The 20,616-nt window shown below is 45.3% G+C and overlaps 1 protein-coding gene across 13 annotated transcripts in view; it reads left to right on the top strand.

The window, feature by feature from the left end:
• Window positions 1-20,616, top strand: part of CTNND2 (catenin delta 2) — a 3,400,942-nt gene that overhangs the window by 2,141,761 nt on the left and 1,238,565 nt on the right. For all 13 annotated transcript variants that reach the window (XM_077269511.1, XM_077269508.1, XM_077269506.1 and 10 more), the window contains one exon: window positions 7,820-7,993. In XM_077269511.1, coding sequence (XP_077125626.1) covers window positions 7,820-7,993 — 174 coding nt within the window. The remainder of the gene's footprint in view (window positions 1-7,819; window positions 7,994-20,616) is intronic.

Raw genomic sequence — 20,616 nt, 5'->3', positions numbered from 1 at the left:
CCCAGTCAGCTTTCTGTCTAACTTCCTGCCTGACCCCCAGTTTACCCACACGGTGAGGAGTGGCCTAATAAATAGCACCCTTAGCTCCCCCTGGAGGCCCGACTGTGAAATGTATTGGTGTCTGTGATACCTGGTCAGATGAACTCCTTCAGTGCCATCAGACGTACCATAGCCCCCCTTAGCGGCGGAGCCACAGTACTGCAACGACCAGGACTCTGGGGCGCTGCACAACCATCCAGGTCCACAGTCTCTCCAGGTGCTTCCAGGAAGTCTCCACTCACAGGAGCTTCCAACACAGACCGTCCAGGTCCACAGTCTCTCCAGGTGCTTCGAGTAAGGCTACGTGCACACGATGCGGGTTTTGCTGCGGATCCGCAGTGGATTTGACGCTGCGGATCCGCAGCAGTTTTCCATGCGGGTTACAGTACAATGTTACCCTATGGAAAACAAAAACCGCAGTGCACACGATGCAGAAAATTCCGCACGGATTCTCTGCAGAAAAAAAGAAGGAGCATGTTAATTCTTTCTGCGGATTCCACAGCGGTTTTCAACATGCACCAATAGGAAAGTGCAGTTGAAAACCCGCAGAGGAATCCGCAGAAGAAACCGCAGGAAAATCCGCAGTGAAAACCGCAGTGATTTTGCACTGCGGATTTTCCAAAACCGCTGCGGAAAAATCTGCAGCAGAATCCGCATCGTGTGCACGTAGCCTAAGTCTCCACTCACAGCAGCTTCCAACACAGACCGTCCAGGTCCATGGTCTCTCCAGGTGCTTCCAGGAAGTCTCCACTCACAGGAGCTTCCAACACAGACCTGATCTCTTCTAGGACCTACTGTACAGACCATTCAGGTCCAAACACTCTCAACCATGTGACGCATACCGTGGTCACATTATGAAGCTGTAACCACCCCACATAGGTGGGAAGTGTGTGTGGCTAGTCTGACCTGCCCAGCTCTTCAAACTAGCCCAGTAAGCCTCCCTCTATAAACTATACAAATACTTCTGGGACTACAGGTCCCAGAACAACAATACTGCAGTCTTACTGCGCAGACTTCCTCTGTGACACATACCGGCGGTTTACAATCCTGCCGGACTTTGTCTCATCACCACAGTTATACCCACAACGGCCATGCATTCTTATGGCCTAAATATGCCTCCGTGCATATTCTGAAGAGATCATGCAGCGCCCCTACCTGTAAAAGGGGTCACTGCATCACAGCGGATAGCAACCAAAAGAGGGGCAGCACGTGATGTACTAAGTCACCCCCTTACACACAGCACATAAAAAATGTATCTGGTGAGCCCAGAATAGGTTAGTGGAGGATGACAACCCCAAATGGTGATAGTTTACAAGCTGGTGACCCATGATTTTAACCCCTTAAGCCCGTATGACGTACTATACCGTTGAGGTGGGGTGGGCCTTAATTCCCGGTGATGGGATAGTACGTCATACGCGATCGGCCGCGCTCACGGGGGGAGCGCGGCCGATCGCGGCCGGGTGTCGGCTGCATATCGCAGCTGACATCCGGCACTATGTGCCAGGAGCGGTCACGGACCGCCCCCGGCACATTAACCCCCGGCACACCGCGATCAAACATGATCGCAGTGTACCGGCGGTACAGGGAAGCATCGCGCAGGGAGGGGGCTCCCTGCGTGCTTCCCTGAGACGATCGGTACAAGGTGATGTACTCACCTCGTACCGAACATCTTCTCCCTGCAGGCCCCGGATCCAAAATGGCCGAGGGGCTGTATCCGGGTCCTGCAGGGAGCACTTCCGGGTCGGAGCAGGCTGCAGATGAAAGCTGCAGCCTGCTCCGATGAAAGTATGATCGCCGATCTGATAGAGTGCTGTGCACACTATCAGATCTGCGATCTGTGATGTCCCCCCCTGGGACAAAGTAAAAAAGTAAAAAAAAAAAATTTCCACATGTGTAAAAAAAAAAAAAAAAAAGTTCCTAAATAAATAATAATAAAAAAAAAAATATTATTCCCATAAATACATTTCTTTATCTAAAAAAAACAAACAAAAACAATAAAAGTACACATATTTAGTATCACCGCGTCCGTAACGACCCAACCTATAAAACTGGCCCACTAGTTAACCCCTTCAGTAAACACCGTAAGAAAAAAAAAAAAAAACGAGGCAAAAAACAACGCTTTATTACCATACCGCCGAACAAAAAGTGGAATAACACACGATCAAAAAGACGGATATAAATAACCATGTTACCGCTGAAAACGTCATCTTGTCCCGCAAAAAACGAGCCGCCATACAGCATCATCAGCAAAAAAATAAAAAAGTTATAGTCCTCAGAATAAAGCGATGCCAAAATAATTATTTTTTCTATAAAATAGTTTTTATCGTATAAAAGCGTCAAAACATAAAAAAATGATATAAATGAGGTATCGCTGTAATCGTACTGACCCGACGAATAAAACTGCTTTATCAATTTTACCAAGCGCAGAACGGTATAAACGCCTCTCCCAAAAGAAATTCATGAATAGCTGGTTTTTGGTTATTTTGCCTCACAAAAATCGGAATAAAAAGTGATAAAAAATGGTCACGTGTCCGAAAATGTTACCAATAAAAACGTCAACTCGTCCCGCAAAAAACAAGACCTCACATGACTCTGTGGACCAAAATGTGGAAAAATTATAGGTCTCAAAATGTGGAGACGCAAAAACTTTTTTGCTATAAAAAGCGTCTTTTAGTCTGGTTTCACACTTGCGTTTTTATCTGCATGCGTTTTTTTAAAAAACCGCATGTGTGAAAAAATGCATGTAAACGCGGTAAAACGCATGCGTTTTTATAGAAAAACACAAGAAAACAAGAAAAAAACAAAAAACCCTAACCCTACCCCTAACCCTACCCCTAACCTGAAATACGTGGCACTGAAATATACGTTTATATACGTATATACGTATATAAGTGCCACGATATTTCAGTGGCCACGTATATAAGTGCCACTTATTTAAGTGCCACGTATTTAAGTGCCACGTATTTAAGTGCCACGTATTTAAGTGCCACGTATTTACGTGCCACGTATTTACGTGCCACGTATTTTTCAGTGCCTGAAATACGTGGCACTGAAATACGTGGCACTGAAATATCGTGGCACTGAAATATCGTGGCACTGAAATATCGTGGCACTGAAATATCGTGGCACTGAAGTATTTACGTGCCACGTATTTTTCAGTGCCTGAAATACGTGGCACTGAAATACGTGGCACTGAAATACGTGGCACTGAAATATCGTGGCACTGAAATACGTGGCACTTAAATACGTGGCACTTAAATACGTGGCTCTTAAATACGTGGCTCTTAAATACGTGGCACTTATATACGTGGCACTTATATACGTGGCACTTATGACTGTCAGAAAATGTTCAGTAAACGGTTAGGGGTGAGGTTAGGGGTAGGGTTTCAGGTAGAATTGGGGAGTTTCCACTGTTCAGGCACATCAGGGGCTCTCCAAACGCGACATGGCGTCCAATCTCAATTCCAGCCAATTCTGCGTTGAAAAAGTAAAACAGTGCTCCTTCCCTTCCGAGCTCTCCCGTGCGTCCAAAAAGGGGTTTACCCCAACATATGGGGTATCAGCGTACTAGGGACAAATTGAACAACAACTTCTGGGGTCCAAGTTCTCTTGTTATCCTTGGGAAAATAAAAATTTGGGGGGCTAAAAATCATTTTTGTGGGAAAAAAAATATGTTTTATTTTCACGGCTCTGCGTTGTAAACTGTAGTGAAACACTTGGGGGTTCAAAGTTCTCACAACACATCTAGATAAGTTCCTTGGGAGGTCTAGTTACCAATATGGGGTCACTTGTGGGGGGTTTGTACTATTTGGGTACATCAGGGGCTCTGCAAATGCAACGTGACGCCTGCAGACCAATCCATTTAAGTCTGCATTCCAAATGGCGCTCCTTCCCTTCCGAGCTCTGTCATGCGCCCAAACAGTGGTTCCCCCCCACATAGGGGGTATCAGCGTACTCAGGACAAATTGGACAACAACTTTTAGGGTCCAATTTATCCTGATACCCTTGTGAAAATACAAAACTGGGGGCTAAAAATCATTTTTGTGAAAAAAAAAAATATTTTTTATTTTCACGGCTCTGCGTTATAAACTGTAGTGAAACACTTGGGGGTTCAAAGTTCTCACAACACATCTAGATAAGTTCCTTGGGAGGTCTAGTTTCCAATATGGGGTCACTTGTGGGGGGTTTGTACTATTTGGGTACATCAGGGGCTCTGCAAATGCAACGTGACGCCTGCAGACCAATCCATTTAAGTCTGCATTCCAAATGGCGCTCCTTCCCTTCCGAGCTCTGTCATGCGCCCAAACAGTGGTTCCCCCCCACATAGGGGGTATCAGCGTACTCAGGACAAATTGGACAACAACTTTTATGGTCCAATTTATCCTTATACCCTTGTGAAAATACAAAACTGGGGGCTAAAAAATAATTTTTGTGAAAAAAAAAAATATTTTTTATTTTCACGGCTCTGCGTTATAAACTGTAGTGAAACACTTGGGGGTTCAAAGTTCTCACAACACATCTAGATAAGTTCCTTGGGGGGTCTAGTTTCCAATATGGGGTCACTTGTGGGGGGTTTGTACTGTTTGGGTACATCAGGGGCTCTGCAAATGCAACGTGACGCCTGCAGACCAATCCATTTAAGTCTGCATTCCAAATGGCGCTCCTTCCCTTCCGAGCTCTGTCATGCGCCCAAACAGTGGTTCCCCCCCACATAGGGGGTATCAGCGTACTCAGGACAAATTGGACAACAACTTTTAGGGTCCAATTTATCCTGATACCCTTGTGAAAATACAAAACCGGGGGCTAAATTTCATTTTTGTGAAAAAAAAAAATATATATATTTTCACGGCTCTGCGTTATAAACTGTAGTGAAACACTTGGGGGTTCAAAGCTCTCAAAACACATCTAGATAAGTTCCTTAGGGGGTCTACTTTCCAAAATGGTGTCACTTGTGGGGGGGTTTAATGTTTAGGCACATCAGGGGCTCTCCAAACGCAACATGGCATCCCATCTTAATTCCAGTCAATTTTGCATTGAAAAGTAAAATAGCGCTTCTTCCCTTCTGAGCTCTGCTATGCGCCCAAACAATGGTTTACACCCACATATGGGGTATCGTCGTACTCAGGACAAATTGCACAACAACTTTTGTGGTCTAATTTCTTCTCTTACCCTTGGGGAAATAAAAAAATGGGGGTGAAAAGATCATTTTTGTGAAAAAATATGATTTTTTATTTTTACGGCTCTGCATTATAAACTTCTGTGAAGCACTTGTTGGGTCAAAGTGCTCAACACACATCTAGATAAGTTCCTTAAGGGGTCTACTTTCCAAAATGGTGTCACTCGTGGGGGGTTTCAATGTTTAGGCACATTAGGGGCTCTCCAAACGCAACATGGCGTCCCATCTCAATTCCAGTAAATTTTGCATTGAAAAGTCAAATGGCGCTCCTTCCCTTCTGAGCTCTGCCCTGCGCCCAAACAATGGTTTACACCCACATATGGGGTATCGGTGTACTCAGGACAAATTGCACAACAATTTTTGGGGTCCAATTTCTTCTCTCACCCTTGGGAAAATAAAAAATTGGGGGTGAAAAGATCATTTTTGTGAAAAAATATGATTTTTTATTTTTACGGCTCTGCATTATAAACTTCTGTAAAGCACTTGTTGGGTCAAAGTGCTCACCACACATCTAGATAAGTTCCTTAGGGGAAATAAAACAAATTGGAGCTGAAATAAATTTTGTGTGAAAAAAAGTTAAATGTTCATTTTTATTTAAACATTCCAAAAATTCCTGTGAAACACCTGAAGGGTTAATAAACTTCTTGAAAGTGGTTTTGAGTACCTTGAGGGGTGCAGTTTTTAGAATGGTGTCACACTTGGGTATTTTCTATCATATAGACCCGTCAAAATGACTTCAAATGAGATGTGGTCCCTAAAAAAAAATGGTGTTGTAAAAATGAGAAATTGCTGGTCAACTTTTAACCCTTATAACTCCGTCACAAAAAAAAATTTTGGTTCCAAAATTGTGCTGATGTAAAGTAGACATGTGGGAAATGTTATTTATTAAGTATTTTGTGTGACATATGTCTGTCATTTAAGGGCATAAAAATTCAAAGTTGGAAAATTGCGAAATTTTCAAAATTTTCGCCAAATATTCATTTTTTTCACAAATAAACGCAAGTTATATCGAAGAAATTTTACCACTAACATGAAGTACAATATGTCACGAGAAAACAATGTCAGAATCGCCAAGATCCGTTGAAGCGTTCCAGAGTTATAACCTCATAAAGGGACAGTGGTCAGAATTGTAAAAATTGGCCTGGTCATTAACGTGCAAACCACCCTCGGGGCTTAAGGGGTTAAAGGATAAATAGCGGGACTTTATCGCCAAGCTTCCTCCTTACATAGCAGTCAGGCCTCACCTACTACAACCTCTTGCTTTTAATCATTGGAGAAGGGCAAAGAGCTGTTACAGTCACCACTGATTATATAGTCAGCGCAGCTGTAGTCTTTCCCCTTGTACAATGACAGCCTTTTTGCACACACACACACACACTGCAGAGCTGACTGTCATTCAGAGTGACGGGGAGTGATTACAGCACACTCACTGTGTACTAAATAGTGCCCTGCACCTCCCCAATGACTGGAAATGAGCTGCTGCAGAGAGAATATAACTTTATTTTCTCCTTGTAGCTCGTGCCTCAGTAAACCTGCTATACCAGATTTATACACTATTTAACTGCAGATTTCCCTATATGTGCATTTAATTATCATTTCTCAAGGTAACAGATTTCATTTAAAGTGCAAGTTAGGAGGTCCATAAATTTGACTTTTTTTGTCCATCATATTGCATAAATGCTGAATCAGACTGAGATCTAAAAATTTCAAACCATGGCTAAACAATTTTGTGGCAAAGTTCATTATCCTGCTGAAGGAGGACACTTCTATTAGGGAATAATGTTGCCTTGAAGTGATGTGCTTGGTTTCTTATTAATTTCACCTCTTAAAGGGAATCTGTCATCTCATTTTGCTGCAATAACCTGCAGCCACCGACATCAGGGGCTTATCTACAGCATTCTGTAATGCTGTAGATAAGCCCCCTATGTATCCTGAAAGATAAGGAAAACAAGTTAGATTATACTCACCCAGGGGCGATCCGATGCGGTTCGGGTCCGATGGGCGTCACGGTCCGGGTCAGGCACCTCCCATCTTCATGCAATGATGTCCTCTTCCTTGCTTCTGTTGCAGCTCCTGCACAGGCGAACTGATTTGCCCTGTTGAGGGCAGCATAAAGTACTGCAGTGCGCAGACGCCGGGCCTCTCTGACTTTTCCCAGCACCTGCGCACTGCAGTACTTTGCTCTGCTCTCAACAGGGCAGAGAATAACACCTGCGCAGGAGCCGCGACAGAAGCAAGGAAGAGGACATCTTTGCATGAAGATGGGAGGCGCCAGACCCGGACCTGTGACACCCATCGGACCGGACCGCACTGGACCGCCCCCCAGGTGAGTATAATCTAACTTGTTTTTCTAATCTTTCAGGTTACATCGGGGGGCTTATCTACAGCATTATAGAATGCTCTAGATAAGCCCCTAATGGCGGTGGCAGCAGTTTATAGCGGCAAAATGAGGCGACAGATTCCCTTTAATGGTTTTCATTTTATCATTTATCAATATGCATGTACAATAATAAATTTATCGGTAAAGAACAGTGTTATGTATTGACTTGTTATTCTTTCTTTGATTTTGCTAAAATTATTACATATTCTTACATCTTTTGTCAGTGGGGCGGAGTTGGCCCTTTCCCTGAGTGTGCAGACCCGCCAAAAGGAATTCAGATGTTATGGCATCCTTCAATAGTTAAACCCTACCTCATACTTCTATCTGAGTGCTCTAATCCGGACACCTTAGAAGGCGCTGCTGGAGCATTACAAAACTTAGCTGCAGGAAGCTGGAAGGTAATTACATTTTTTGTTAACAATTATTGAGTTCTTATCCTCTCTATAGCATGCTTCATTTAGTACAATTTGTGAAGTAATAAAAAACATGCAATATAATATAAAACGTATATACTCGAGTATAAGCCGACCCGAGTATAAGCCGAGACCCCTAATTTTGCCATATTGACTCGAGTATAAGCCTAGGGTGGGAAATGCAGCAGCTACTGGTAAATTTAAAAAATAAAAATAGATACCAATAAAAGTAAAATTGATTGAGACATCAGTAGGTTAAGTGTTTTTCAATATCTATATGGAATCAGGAGCCCCATATAATGCTCCATACAGTTCATGATCGGCCCCAAAAGATGCTCCATACAAAATACGCCCCATATAATGCTCCATAAAGTTTATGATGGTCCCCATAAGATGCTCCTTATTAAAATATGACCCATATAATGCTGCACAAAGGTTAATAATGGCCCCATAAGATGCTCCATAGAAAATGTGCCCCATATAATGCTGCATACAGGGTGATTATTGCCCCATAAGATGCTCCATACAGACATTTGCCCCATATAATGCTGCATAAAGGTTAATAATGGCCCCATAAGATACTCCATACAGACATTTGCCCTATACAATGCTGCACAAATGCTGATTATGACCCCATAAGATGCTCCATTGAAACATTTGCCCCATATGCTGTTACAGCGATTTAAAAAAAAAAAATGACATACTCACCTCTCGTCGCTCAGGCCCCCGGCACTTTCAATATTCACCTGGCCCCGTTCTACCGACAGCCGCCGCTCTGTCTTCCACGTCCTCTGCTGTGACTGTTCAGGCAGACGGCGCATACTATACATGTCATTGCACCCTCTGACCTGAACAGTCACTGCAGAGGACGCGGAAGATGGAGCGGTGCCAGGCAGTGGAACGGGGACAGGTTAATATTGCGCAGTGCTCACCCTCCCTATTATACTCACCTGCTCCTGACACGGTCTCTGCTTCTTTCTTATAGATGATCTCCGGGTGCTGACAGCTTCTTCCAGCGTTGAGCGGTCACTGGTACTGCTCATTACAGTAATGAATATGCGGCTCCACCCCTATGGGAGTGGAGTCACTTCCATATTCATTACTGTAATGAGTGGTACCATGTGACCGTTCAACACAGGAAGAAGCTGTCAGTGCCTGGAGACCATCGGAAATGCAGGAACATTGCCGGGAGCAGGTGAGTATGTGACAGCCGCCGCTCCCCCTCCCCCCACCGACAATGACTCGAGTATAAGCCGAGTGGGGCTGAAAATCTCAGCTTATATTCGAGTATATACGGTAGATAATAAATGTATAAATAGTTTAAAGATGTAAACCAAATCATGTGGAAATTTTGCATGGATCATTTGCATGATTTCTTTTAATCTGTTAGTCTATGTTCATACTAGGAGTTTTTTCAGCTTTTTTCTGCAGCAAAACTTGCACGCTTGGCAGAAAAGAAGCAACATCAAAAATGCAGGTTTTTGTGTTTTTTTGCTGGATATTTTAGGATCCCAAAGTTCAGCATGAACACAGGTCACCAATGCAACACATATGTGGATGAGAAAATACACATACAAATGTAACAGCTGAGGGAAGTGAATTGGTCTGGAATCATTTACCAAAGACACTGGCATTGCATTCAGTTTGTAAGACACTATTTACTTTCATACTTTGGTCAGCCATTAAGTTGCCTAGGCATCAGGGCTGTATTTAGAGTTTCTGCTGCCCTAGGCACTATTAGTGCTGCCTCCCCCTTTGGTGAGTATGACACTATCGGCAGTGACTTTGGCAAGAATCGCTGATGTAAAAGTCGCCTTTTGCAGCAGATCAGGCAGTTTTTCTGCATCTGCTGCGTAGCGGATCACTTACGACAACACTGCGTTCGGCTTCATTCATTCCCTATGGGATTTGCGGCACTTGCCATGATCTGGCAAATGCGGTACCATACCTCCCAACTTTTGAAGAAGGGAAGGAGGTATAATGTTTGCGGCGCGCGTAGTGCGCCGCGGCAAATTTTAGGCCACGCCTCTGACCACACCCATTTCACAACTAGTCACACCCATATCCATGTCCCAACCACAGCCATTTAGCACTGCTGATCACACTGTTTTATATACAATAATTATACAATAATTAAACAAAAAAAAATATGGCCACAGTGCTCTATACTGTATAATGGCCACACATGATGCTCAATACTATATAATGGCCACACATGATGCTCCATACTGTATAATGGCCCCACATGATGCTCAATACTGTATAATGGCCACACATGATGCTCAATACTGTACAACGGCCACCACACATGATGCTCCATACTGTATAATGGCCACACACAGTTCTCCATACTGTATAATGGCCACACATGATGCTCAATACTGTATAATGGCCACACATGATGCTCCATAGTGTATAATGGCCACACATGATGCTCCATAATGTATAATGGCCACACAGTGCTCCATACTGTATAATGGCCACACATAGTGCTCCATACTGTATAATGGCCACACATAGTGCTCCATACTGTATAATGGCCACACACAGTTCTCCATACTGTATAATGATCCCACATGATGTTCAATACTGTATAATGGCCACACATGATGCTCCATACTGTATAACCGCCACACATGATGCTCCATACCGTATAATGGTCATTGGCAACACATGATGCTCCATACTGTATAACGGCCACACATGATGCTCCATACTGTATAATGGCCATTGGCCACACATGATCATGCTTTTATTAAAAAAAAACAACAACAAACCTTGCTCAGGTGCCGCCCCCTGCATTGTCCCCACCCCAGGCATGTGCCCTCAGGTGCCTAGTGGCAAATACGGCCCTGCTAGGCATTGTTCAATTTTACACCTTGTTGGTCACAGGCATTGTTCAATCTCACACCTTGGTTGGCCAATGTGTTCTTTGTTTGTATCGCTAATTTAATTAAACTCTACTAATGCAAACTGTCATTTCAGGTGACCAAGACAAGATGGTAAACCTGGTAAAATCACAAAAATAAATGGTTTTACATACTGCTGTACTTTTGTCACTAACAATGCAGTAAAACCTGATACCTGCTTTTTTTTCATTGTTTTTTCACCACCCATTACTTTCAATGGGTGAAAAATGCTGAAAGAAGTGACATACTCTGTTAACACCATGGCTGATCCCTGCTCTGACAGGCAGGATCTCCGAAGTGTCATTTCACTCACCAGTACTGCGGTCGGTGCTTCCCTTCCCCATGGACTGTATGCTTCCAGCCAGGCCTCCAGCAATGTCCTTAGAGCAAATGCATCCCGTCCCACCCTCTTAAAGGGTCAGCACGTGTGGAGTGCCCTCTCGGACCCTGGGGTACTCGGGCCGGGTCGGTGGTCGTTAAAGGGGTGGTCACGATGACAGGGACCCGGTCCATGGCCCTGGGCATCCAAGTTAAAGGGAAGGTCTTTAAAGGGGTTGTTTTGAATAAATAGTGTTGTATTCGGTCAGGGATGACCGACGCTGCTTAAAGGGGTCCACTAGGGATGATGGTACTGCAGAAGGGATGGTATGGCTTCCCATAGGTGAAGCTTGATCCCCTGGGCTCCCAGTGTAGTGGGTAAAGGTGACACCAGTGTAGTGCCGGAAAGAATTGGAGGACACAAGGTTGCAGTCTCTTTACCTTTACTGGTAGTATGCAACCACAATTCTGGTACACATCACAGGTGATGGTGAGGTCCGGCCATCCTGGAAGCGATTCGGAATCCCCCTAGCCAGGTGGGGTTGGAAGCCTTCCTTACTGCACTGTGGTTGAAGTCCCTTGCTGCCTAAGGCTTCCCACAAGGTCCTCTCTTTCTCTCTCTGTCCTTTAAAGCCGGTTTCACATTTGCGGTTGTGTCCGCAGCGTTTCTTCTGCAATTATCCGCATGCGTTGTGTATTCCTATATTTAACATTTAACATTAGAGACGCATGTGTCTGCGATCGATTGCATTTTGCCGCATTTGACGATGCATGCGTCGTTTCGTTGTCTGCGGTTTGGCGCAGTAAACACTACATGTAGTAATTTTAGAGGTGTCAATTTGCCGCCTAGAAACGTATGTGGTTGTTAGCGGATGGAATGCGGCAAAAAAACGCATTGCTGTCTATGTGAATGCATGCGGCCGCAAGCACATGCGTTTGCTTGCGTTTTTGAACGTATGCTTTACACCACTGAAAATCATGTCTAGACACTGATTAGCCACCCCCCACATACAAGGTGATAAAGGGAGGGAGTGGACATTTGCAGGTCACTACTCAGCGGACAGAGAACCAGACCAGAATGCCAAAAGCACCTTGGAGGAAACAAGACTGAACAATGTGAGTATATCCTAGCCAATGCCTTTACACTATGTTCCAAATTATTATGCAACTGACATTTTTATCGGATTTTCCTAAATGGTTGGTGCAAATGACAGTCAGTCTAATAAACGTAATCACCCGTTAGAGTATACATCGAATTTTATTGAAGAAACATCCCAATGATAACAGTATAATCTCCAAAATGAATAAAAACTTAAAATGCACTGTTCCAAATTATTAGGCACATAAGAATTTCTAAACATTTGATATGTTTTAAAGAACTGAAAATGCTCATTTGTGGAAATAGCAGCAATAGGAGGTCACATTCACTGAATAAAAAATCTATTTAACTCCAAAACATCCTAACGGGACAAGTTACATGTTACCATAGGAACCCTTCTTTGATATCACCTTCACAATTCTTGCATCCATTGAACTTGTGAGTTTTTGGAGAGTTTCTGCTTGTATTTCTTCCCTCCCTGAGCTGCTGGTTTGATGTGAACTGCCTCCCACACTCCTAGATCTTTTGCTTGATGATACTCCAAAGGTTCTCTATAGGGTTGAGGTCAGGGGAAGATGGTGGCCACACCATGAGTTTCTCTCCTTTTATGCCCATAGCAGCCAATGAGGTATTCTTTGCAGCATGAGATGGTGCATTGTCATGCATGAAGATGATTTTGCTCCTGAAGGCACATTTCTGCTTTTTATACCATGGAGGAAAGTTGTCAGTCAGAAACTCTATACAGTATACTTTGCAGAGGTCATTTTCACACCTTCAGGAACCTTAAAGGACCCTACCAGCTGTTTCTCCATGATTCCGGCCCAAAACATGACTCCTCCACCTCCTTTCTGACGTTGCAGCCTTGTTGGAACAGGTGCCATCCACCAACCATCCACTACTCCATCCATCTGGACCATCCAGGGTTGCTCAACGCTTATCAGTAAACAAGACTGTTTGGAAAATAGTCTTCATGTATGTGTGGGCCCAATGCAACCATTTCTGCTTGTGAACACTGTTTAAGGGTGGCTGAATAGTAGGTTTATGCACCACAGCAAGCCTTTGAAGGAGCCTACACCTTGAGGTTCGAGGGACTCCAGAGGCACCAGCAGTTTCAAATATCTGTTTGCTGCTTTGTAATGGCTTTTTAGCAGCTGCTCTCTTAATCCGATGAACTTGCCTGGCAGAAATCTTCCTCATTATGCCTTTATCAGCATAAACACATCTGTGCTCAGATACAGCCACAAATCTCTTAACACTACGATGATCACGCTTAAGTTTTCGGGAAATTTCTAATGTTTTCATCCCTTCACCAAGGCATTGCACTATTTGATGCTTTTCGGCAGCAGAGAGATCCTTTTTCTTTCCCATGTTACTTGAAAACTGTGACCTGCTTAATAATGTGGAACATCATTTTTAAGTAGTTTTCCTTTAATAAGAATAATCTGGAAAACCAATTATCACATGTGTTTAAGATTGATTTCAGTGATACATTGAGCCCTGAGACACAATACCATCCACGAGTTTATTTGAAAAACAAAACAATTAAACCTTTATCACACTTAAATCCAATTTGCATAATAATTTGGAACACAGTGTATTTTCTATTTTCTGTCTCTTCATGTCCTAATTTCTGCCATTTCTTTCTTTTTGCATGCATCAGAATGTCATCTTCTGATGAGGAGCAACATCATGGGCCTTCTCAAGCCAAACATGTCAGTGAAGTGAGTACTCAACTCCTCAGATTGGTAAATATTCACTGTCACATCTACAGACGTGACAATTTTTTTTCCTTTTTTTAGAGCACTTCTTCCACTGCGGCAGAGGACGAGCAGGAGCAGCGGGGTCACGGTCGGGTGGCAAGGTGGCAGTGTGTAAGTATACCTGGCTGACTGTTTACTGTATCCTCACTTTAGTATTCTTGAATCTTCCTTTCTTTACTTTTCTCTTTCTGTACATTTTTCTTCTGGACTCCTTTTTTATCTTGACTTTCATTATTCATGCAATTTCTCAGCCTCTGTTTTCTTTCTTTTCGTTATGTTAATGTATCCAACATTAATGTATTCATTTATTTTTTTAGGTTCTCGAACAGGATGAGGACCTCATTGACAACGATATCCTCATCTCCCTGGTCCATGAGCGAGTCCCGTTGTGGGACACTCGGGTTCTGCAGCACTCGGACAACGTGACGACCTGGCGGCTATGGAATGAGGTGGCCAAAGCGATGTGGGATGGCTGGGACAATGCCCCAACTAGGGTCCGAAATGCATTTTGTAAGTATTGCAATGCAGTGTGATGCAGCAGAGACCTTGGCTGTGATCACTAAAACTGTGTGTGATGACAGAAACTCTCAGGAGTTTCTCTCATCACACACAGTTGTGTGAGCACAGCCAAAAGTCCATTGTCTAACCCTTATTTTTTGTTTTTTCAACAGTGCTCAAAGTCAAAATGTTACGTCCGCAAATACTTACCTGCCTTCTCTTATCCCTCGGCGCACTGACGACTCTGTCCCTCGCCGCTCTGCTTCCTCCTTCGCTGGGTCGCGGCGTCTGGTTCCTTTGCGCATGCGCGGTCGCGTCTCTTGCGCCGCTGAGCCTTCTGGGAGGTCGCGACCTGATGGCCCCGCCCCAACATGGCGGCGCGCATCGGGTATTTCTTCCCGGCGTCTTCCCAGGTAAGACGCCTTTGCTTTGTAGGTTCTCTGTCTTTTGTCAGCGTTCCTATGCCCTAGGCTCCCTAGTCTCTGTATTATTCCCTACGCTTGTTACTCTGTGTCTCCGCTGTGTCAGCCCTTTGTTCCTGCCGTGTCTGCTCTGCGTTCCAGCTTTGTCCGCCCCGTGTTCCTGCCGTGCCGGTCCCGTGTTCCTGTCCTCAGAGTGTTCCCGTTTCATCTGCCAATTCCCAGTCCTGTGCCAGTTTTCCGTTTTTCATCTTCTCTTGTTTTTAGTCCGGTTCTTTAGTTCTTTCCCTTTTGTTTCTTTTTCAGCCTCGTGGTTTCCCGTGTCTCTCTCCAGTGTCTCCTGGTGTGTATATCTCCCCAAGTCTGCTCCAGTTCCATTTTGCCTGGTCTCTCTCTCTCTTTTTGGTCGTCCCTTTGGCTCTAGCTGTTGTGTCTCCATTCCCCCTTGGACCTGCTCGTAATGCTCCCTGTATAGGGGGTGGTTCCATCTGGTCCGCTCGTCCTCGGGGGCTCTAGAGTCACGACCCAGAGGGTCCACGCTCGGATTCTTCTCCGAATCTTTACACAAAACACGTTGGCGTTCAATGAAGGACCACTTCAACAAGGACCTGCGTCAAGATTGCCGTGTTCCCAGTGGTTCTGGGGCAAGGATCCGAAAGTATAAATACCACCGCATTCTGGCATTTTTAAGACCGGTCCTTGCCCAGAGAACATACGGTAAGTATTTTTTTGGTGTATTAGGTTGAGTTGTCTTGCCATAAGCTGTATGTTTCTATTCAACAGGAGTTGTCGTTTTGTAATGTTTTGGTCCCAGCCATCCAGCAGCGCTGCAGCAAGTGGGCCTGCCACACTAACTGGAGACCAGGAAGCTGGTCCATCAGGTGTTCCCCTTTCCCAGTGCTCGGCCCCTTTTTTGGGGGGCTCCTCCCGGCAGTGGCAGAGGGCATCGGACAGGTCACTCATGCCCGAGTTTTTGCACTTGAGCTCGGTTTTTCACGATGGACTCAAGGCTTCGGGTGACCGACTGGATACTGCCATTAGCCATATGAATACACGTATCCAGGAGGTCACCAAAAGCCTTGACCAAGTAAAAGTCGACCTCCAGAGGCCAGCACATCATTTTTTTAATCAAATTGAACAGGGCATGTCGGAACACCTTACTCCTGATCTCCAGCTTAGTGTCACGCAGGCCTCCAATGCTGCTTACGTGCAGGCAATGCAGCAGAGTCGGTATTTTCAGCAGACAGTGGCGGCATATCCACCTGTGCCTACACTGTCACGCTTGACCTCAATGCCGACCTCTGCTGCATACCACTGCACGGCCACCTCCATTCCAAGCACTGCCGGACACCACTACAGCACCACCACCATGCCGAGTGCTGTAGAACATCCCACCGCCACCACCATGACAACTGCTGCTCCTGCTTGGACCTCCTCCACTGACACCACCATGCAGCAGCAGGACCCTGGCATTCCATCCGCTCCGCCACCACGATGCAGCAAGGACCCTGGCATTCCCTTCCGCTCCGCCACCACGATGCAGCAGGACCCTGGCATGGCCTTCCACCCTGCCATCACGATGTAGCAGGACCCTGGCATGGCCTTACAAACTCCTACCGCAACCATGCAGCTGCAGCTGCAGCAGCGGGACAAAGACAGTGACAGTTTGGCCACTATGACCAGGCCGCAAGAAATGAGCCTGCCGAGGCTCCCCAGACCGCAGCGCCGATCCCAAAAAGGAAAAAAAAAAGCGGACTATTTTTATTCCTCCCCCCTCACCTCCCAATGTGTCTGTTATGTCAGGTTTGTCTCACCCTTCCAGTGTGTCTCAGCCCTCTCATGCGTCGAGCCCCATCCCCGATCTGCCAGACCCCAGTAATTTAATTGCCCCTTCTCCTGCCACCCCTGCGTCGTCCACAGTGAGTCAAGCTTCACAGCTACATACCCCCCGTTTCCAGCACTCTACCCCAAGCAGGCGCAGTTAATTTTTTTTTTTTGTTAACAAAATAAATAATGTATTTTGCCCCCAAAAATGTTTGGTTAATTGTGTATTTCGCTGCCGGCAGCACACACCGTGTGCCAAATAAAACACTGCGCCGCACACTTTATTATGGCCACATCATAGCTCCAGTACTTAGCAAGTACAACACTGCATCTTTGTGTGTCTTTAGTATAGAGATATGAGGTGGGCCAAAAAATTTATACTTGTATTTTCTCCACAATCTCTTCCTTCTGCTTAATCTGTGACTAGTGTTGCAGATTGAAGAGAAAATGGCGGCATTACAATGCAGAACTATACTTAACAGGTCATGTGTCCAAAAACTAATTAGTTAGGACACCTGACTTGGTGAGTAGAGAACTGCCTTGTATAACCTACATTTTCTCTTCTGTGTACGTTATCTATTTCACACAAAGTGAATTGACAATGGCGGTCATACAAGGCATATCTATGCTCACCTGGCCATGTGTCAGAAATAGTGAATTCATTAGGCTGTTATATGTGCATCATGAATTCACTATTTCTGACACGTGATGAGTAGATGAGTATAGATCTGTTTTGTATTAAACAGCCATCGTCTCTTCAGTCTGCGTCCAATAGATACTGCAGAACAGAATCAGGATGCAATGAAGTCAACAACCTTACCACTAACAACCTAAGGCTGCCGTCACACTAGCATTATTTGGTCAGTATTTTACATCAGTATTTGTAAGCCAAAACCAGGAGTGGAACAATTAGAGGAAAAGTATAATAGAAACATATTTACCACTTCTGCATTTATCAACCACTCCTGGTTTTGGCTTACAAATACTGATGTAAAATACGGACCAAATACTGGTAGTGTGACAGCAGCCTTGGTTTGTAGAGGAAATACATAGGAGACACAGTCAAGATACCAAAAAATAAAGTTTATTAGCAATAAATATTAGTAACATTTAAAAAAATAACTGGTACAGACCAAATCCCAACAGGACATTTACACAACATTGTCCTGCCATGACACACGTCCAATTTCAGAATCAAAAAAGGCAGCAAATTGGTTCTGCATGTGGCCAACTTCAGCAGTTGACCGCAGCGGGTGATGCTGGTAATCTGGCAATGGGTTTCCAACTGGTTGATCCAGTTCAATGTTGGGTCACTCCTTAGCCATTATGTAATTGTGGAGAACCACACAGGCTTTGACCACCTCATAGACTGTCTCCATTTTTAGATTAATGGCTGTTGCAAGATTGCGCCATTTTGAGACTAGAATCCCAAAGGTAAAATCTACTGTTCTTCAGGCCCTGGTCAGTCTGTAGTTAAAGATCCTTTTAGTGTGGTTCAAGTCCCGACTGGAATATGGCTGCAGTAGGTTTTCGCACATCTGAAAGGCCTCATCCCCAACCATAACAAATGGCATCGGTGGACCTTGAGTGTTGGGAAGAGGTCGTGGCCGTGGAAAATTAAAATTTTTGCTATACACACGGCGCCCCATATCCGAGTTCTTGAAAGTCTGGGAATCGTTGCCACGGCCAAAAGCTCCAATGTCCACGGCGATGAAGCGACAGTCCACATCTGCTATTGCCATGAGCACAACAGAAAAATATTTTTTACAGTTGAAGTACTCAGATCCTATTCTGACTGGTTTGATAATGCGGATGTGCTTTCCATCCACCGCTCCCAAACAGTTGGGGAAATCACACACACTCCAGAATTTTTCAGCAATTTCAATCCACATGTCCGCGGTGGGTAGGGGTATAAACTCATCCCGGAGAACATTCCACAAAGCCCAGCAGGTGTCCGCAACTATTCCGGACAGGGTGGAAATTCCAAGCCGGTATTGGAAGTGGAGGGATGATAAACTCTCTCCAGTTGCCAGAAATCTGTAATAAAATAAATTAAAAAAAATTAACAATCAATTCTATTTATGATGTTGTTCTGCTAAAGACATGAAGGAAAATACAAAGAATGCATGTCAGAACAACCAAAATTAGGACTGGCATTTGTTTAGAATTGTTACGTACCTTAATGTAACCAGCAGACGTTCCTCTGGTGGAATCGCTCTACTGAGCTGGGTGTCCTGTCTCCGGATGGCTCCTTGGACACGAGCAAGCAAATCCCGGAAAGAGTCTTGCAACATCCATGTATATTCCGGGAATTTTTCCGGGTTGGCAGTAAGCTTGCCATATAGCGTGTGATAGGCTCCACGGCTCTCACGTAGTTCGATAATGGCGTGTCGCCAAAAACGCCTACGCCATGTCCTCCATCTTTCGCGATTTCTGTGTTGCTCCCAAGCAAATGCACAGGCAAGAAACAGCTTGATGCTTAAATCCAGGTTGAAATAAAAGCTCTCCAAGCGAAGATCCATCATGACAAAGGATACAGTAGCACACTGTTAAGATTTCAGCAGTCCTAGGGTCTATATATAGATATCCCATAATACACGCCCTCTGTAGTCCCATTGGTGGTGTCTTTTTATCTAGATGTTTCTCCGGTAAAATTTTCCACCATGCGCACAAAAAATGCAAACGCATGAAAAAAACGCATGATAAAGAGTGAAAACACAGTGTTTTATTAACCGCATGCTTTCCCGCATGCGTCTAAAAAACGCTGCATTTGTACGTGTTTCTATGCTTTTTTTCCTGCACTTGCGGATGCGGATTAAGCGCTGCGGATTCGAACGCAAATGTGAAACTAGTCTTAGTCAGACATTACCCGCATGGCAGGCAACTTGAGCCTTTTTACAGGTGTCCCTTCTAGTGGTGACCAGGCTCGGACTGGCCCACCGGAGAACCGGAGGATCCTCCGGTGGGCCCAGGCACTGACACCTGCTGGCAGGGCCCCTACTGCTCCAGGGCCCCCCTGGCCGCCCGCCCCCCACTCACTCTCCTTGAAGACGATACTCACCCTGCTCCAGCGATGGTCTCGGTGTCTGCACTGCAGCTCGTCCTGAATGATCAGTCACGTGGTACCGCTCATTAAGGTCATGAATGTGCACATACTCATGACCTTAATGACAGTATCACATGACCGCACAAGCAGGAAGAAGATGCTGCGCCGCCGCCGGGAGTCGGGACAGAGCGCGAGGGATGTCGGCACGGCCATGCAGTGTGTGGGACAGGTGAGTATGACTATGAGGGACGGGGGGGACTGGGGGATGAAGGAGGACATAAGCCGGCGCGCTGTGCAAGATGGGAGCAGGAGCGGGAGCGGGTGCGGGTATGGGGGGGATGGAGAAATAAGCCATGCATACAGCAGGGGGGGATATGAGCCATGCATACAGGGGGGGTAATAGTCTGGGGCAGATTGCTGGACACACTGGGGCAATGCTGGACATACTGGGGCAGATTGCTGGACACACTGGGGCAATGCTGGACACTGGGGCAGATTGCTGGACACTGGGGCAGATTGCTGGACACTGGGGCAGATTGCTGGACACACTGGGGCAGATTGCTGGACACACTGGGGTCAGTGCTGGACACTGGGGCAGATTGCTGGACACACTGGGGGCAGTGCTGGACATACTGGGGCAGATTGCTGGACACACTGGGGCAATGCTGGACACTGGGGCAGATTGCTGGACACACTGGGGGCAGTGCTGGACACTGGGGCAGATTGCTATACACA

Source organism: Ranitomeya variabilis, chromosome 6, assembly GCF_051348905.1.
Source record: "Ranitomeya variabilis isolate aRanVar5 chromosome 6, aRanVar5.hap1, whole genome shotgun sequence".
NCBI classification, from domain to species: domain Eukaryota; kingdom Metazoa; phylum Chordata; class Amphibia; order Anura; family Dendrobatidae; genus Ranitomeya; species Ranitomeya variabilis.
The sequence above is the reverse complement of the archived record's forward strand: the minus strand, read 5'-3'. Positions and strand labels throughout refer to the sequence as shown.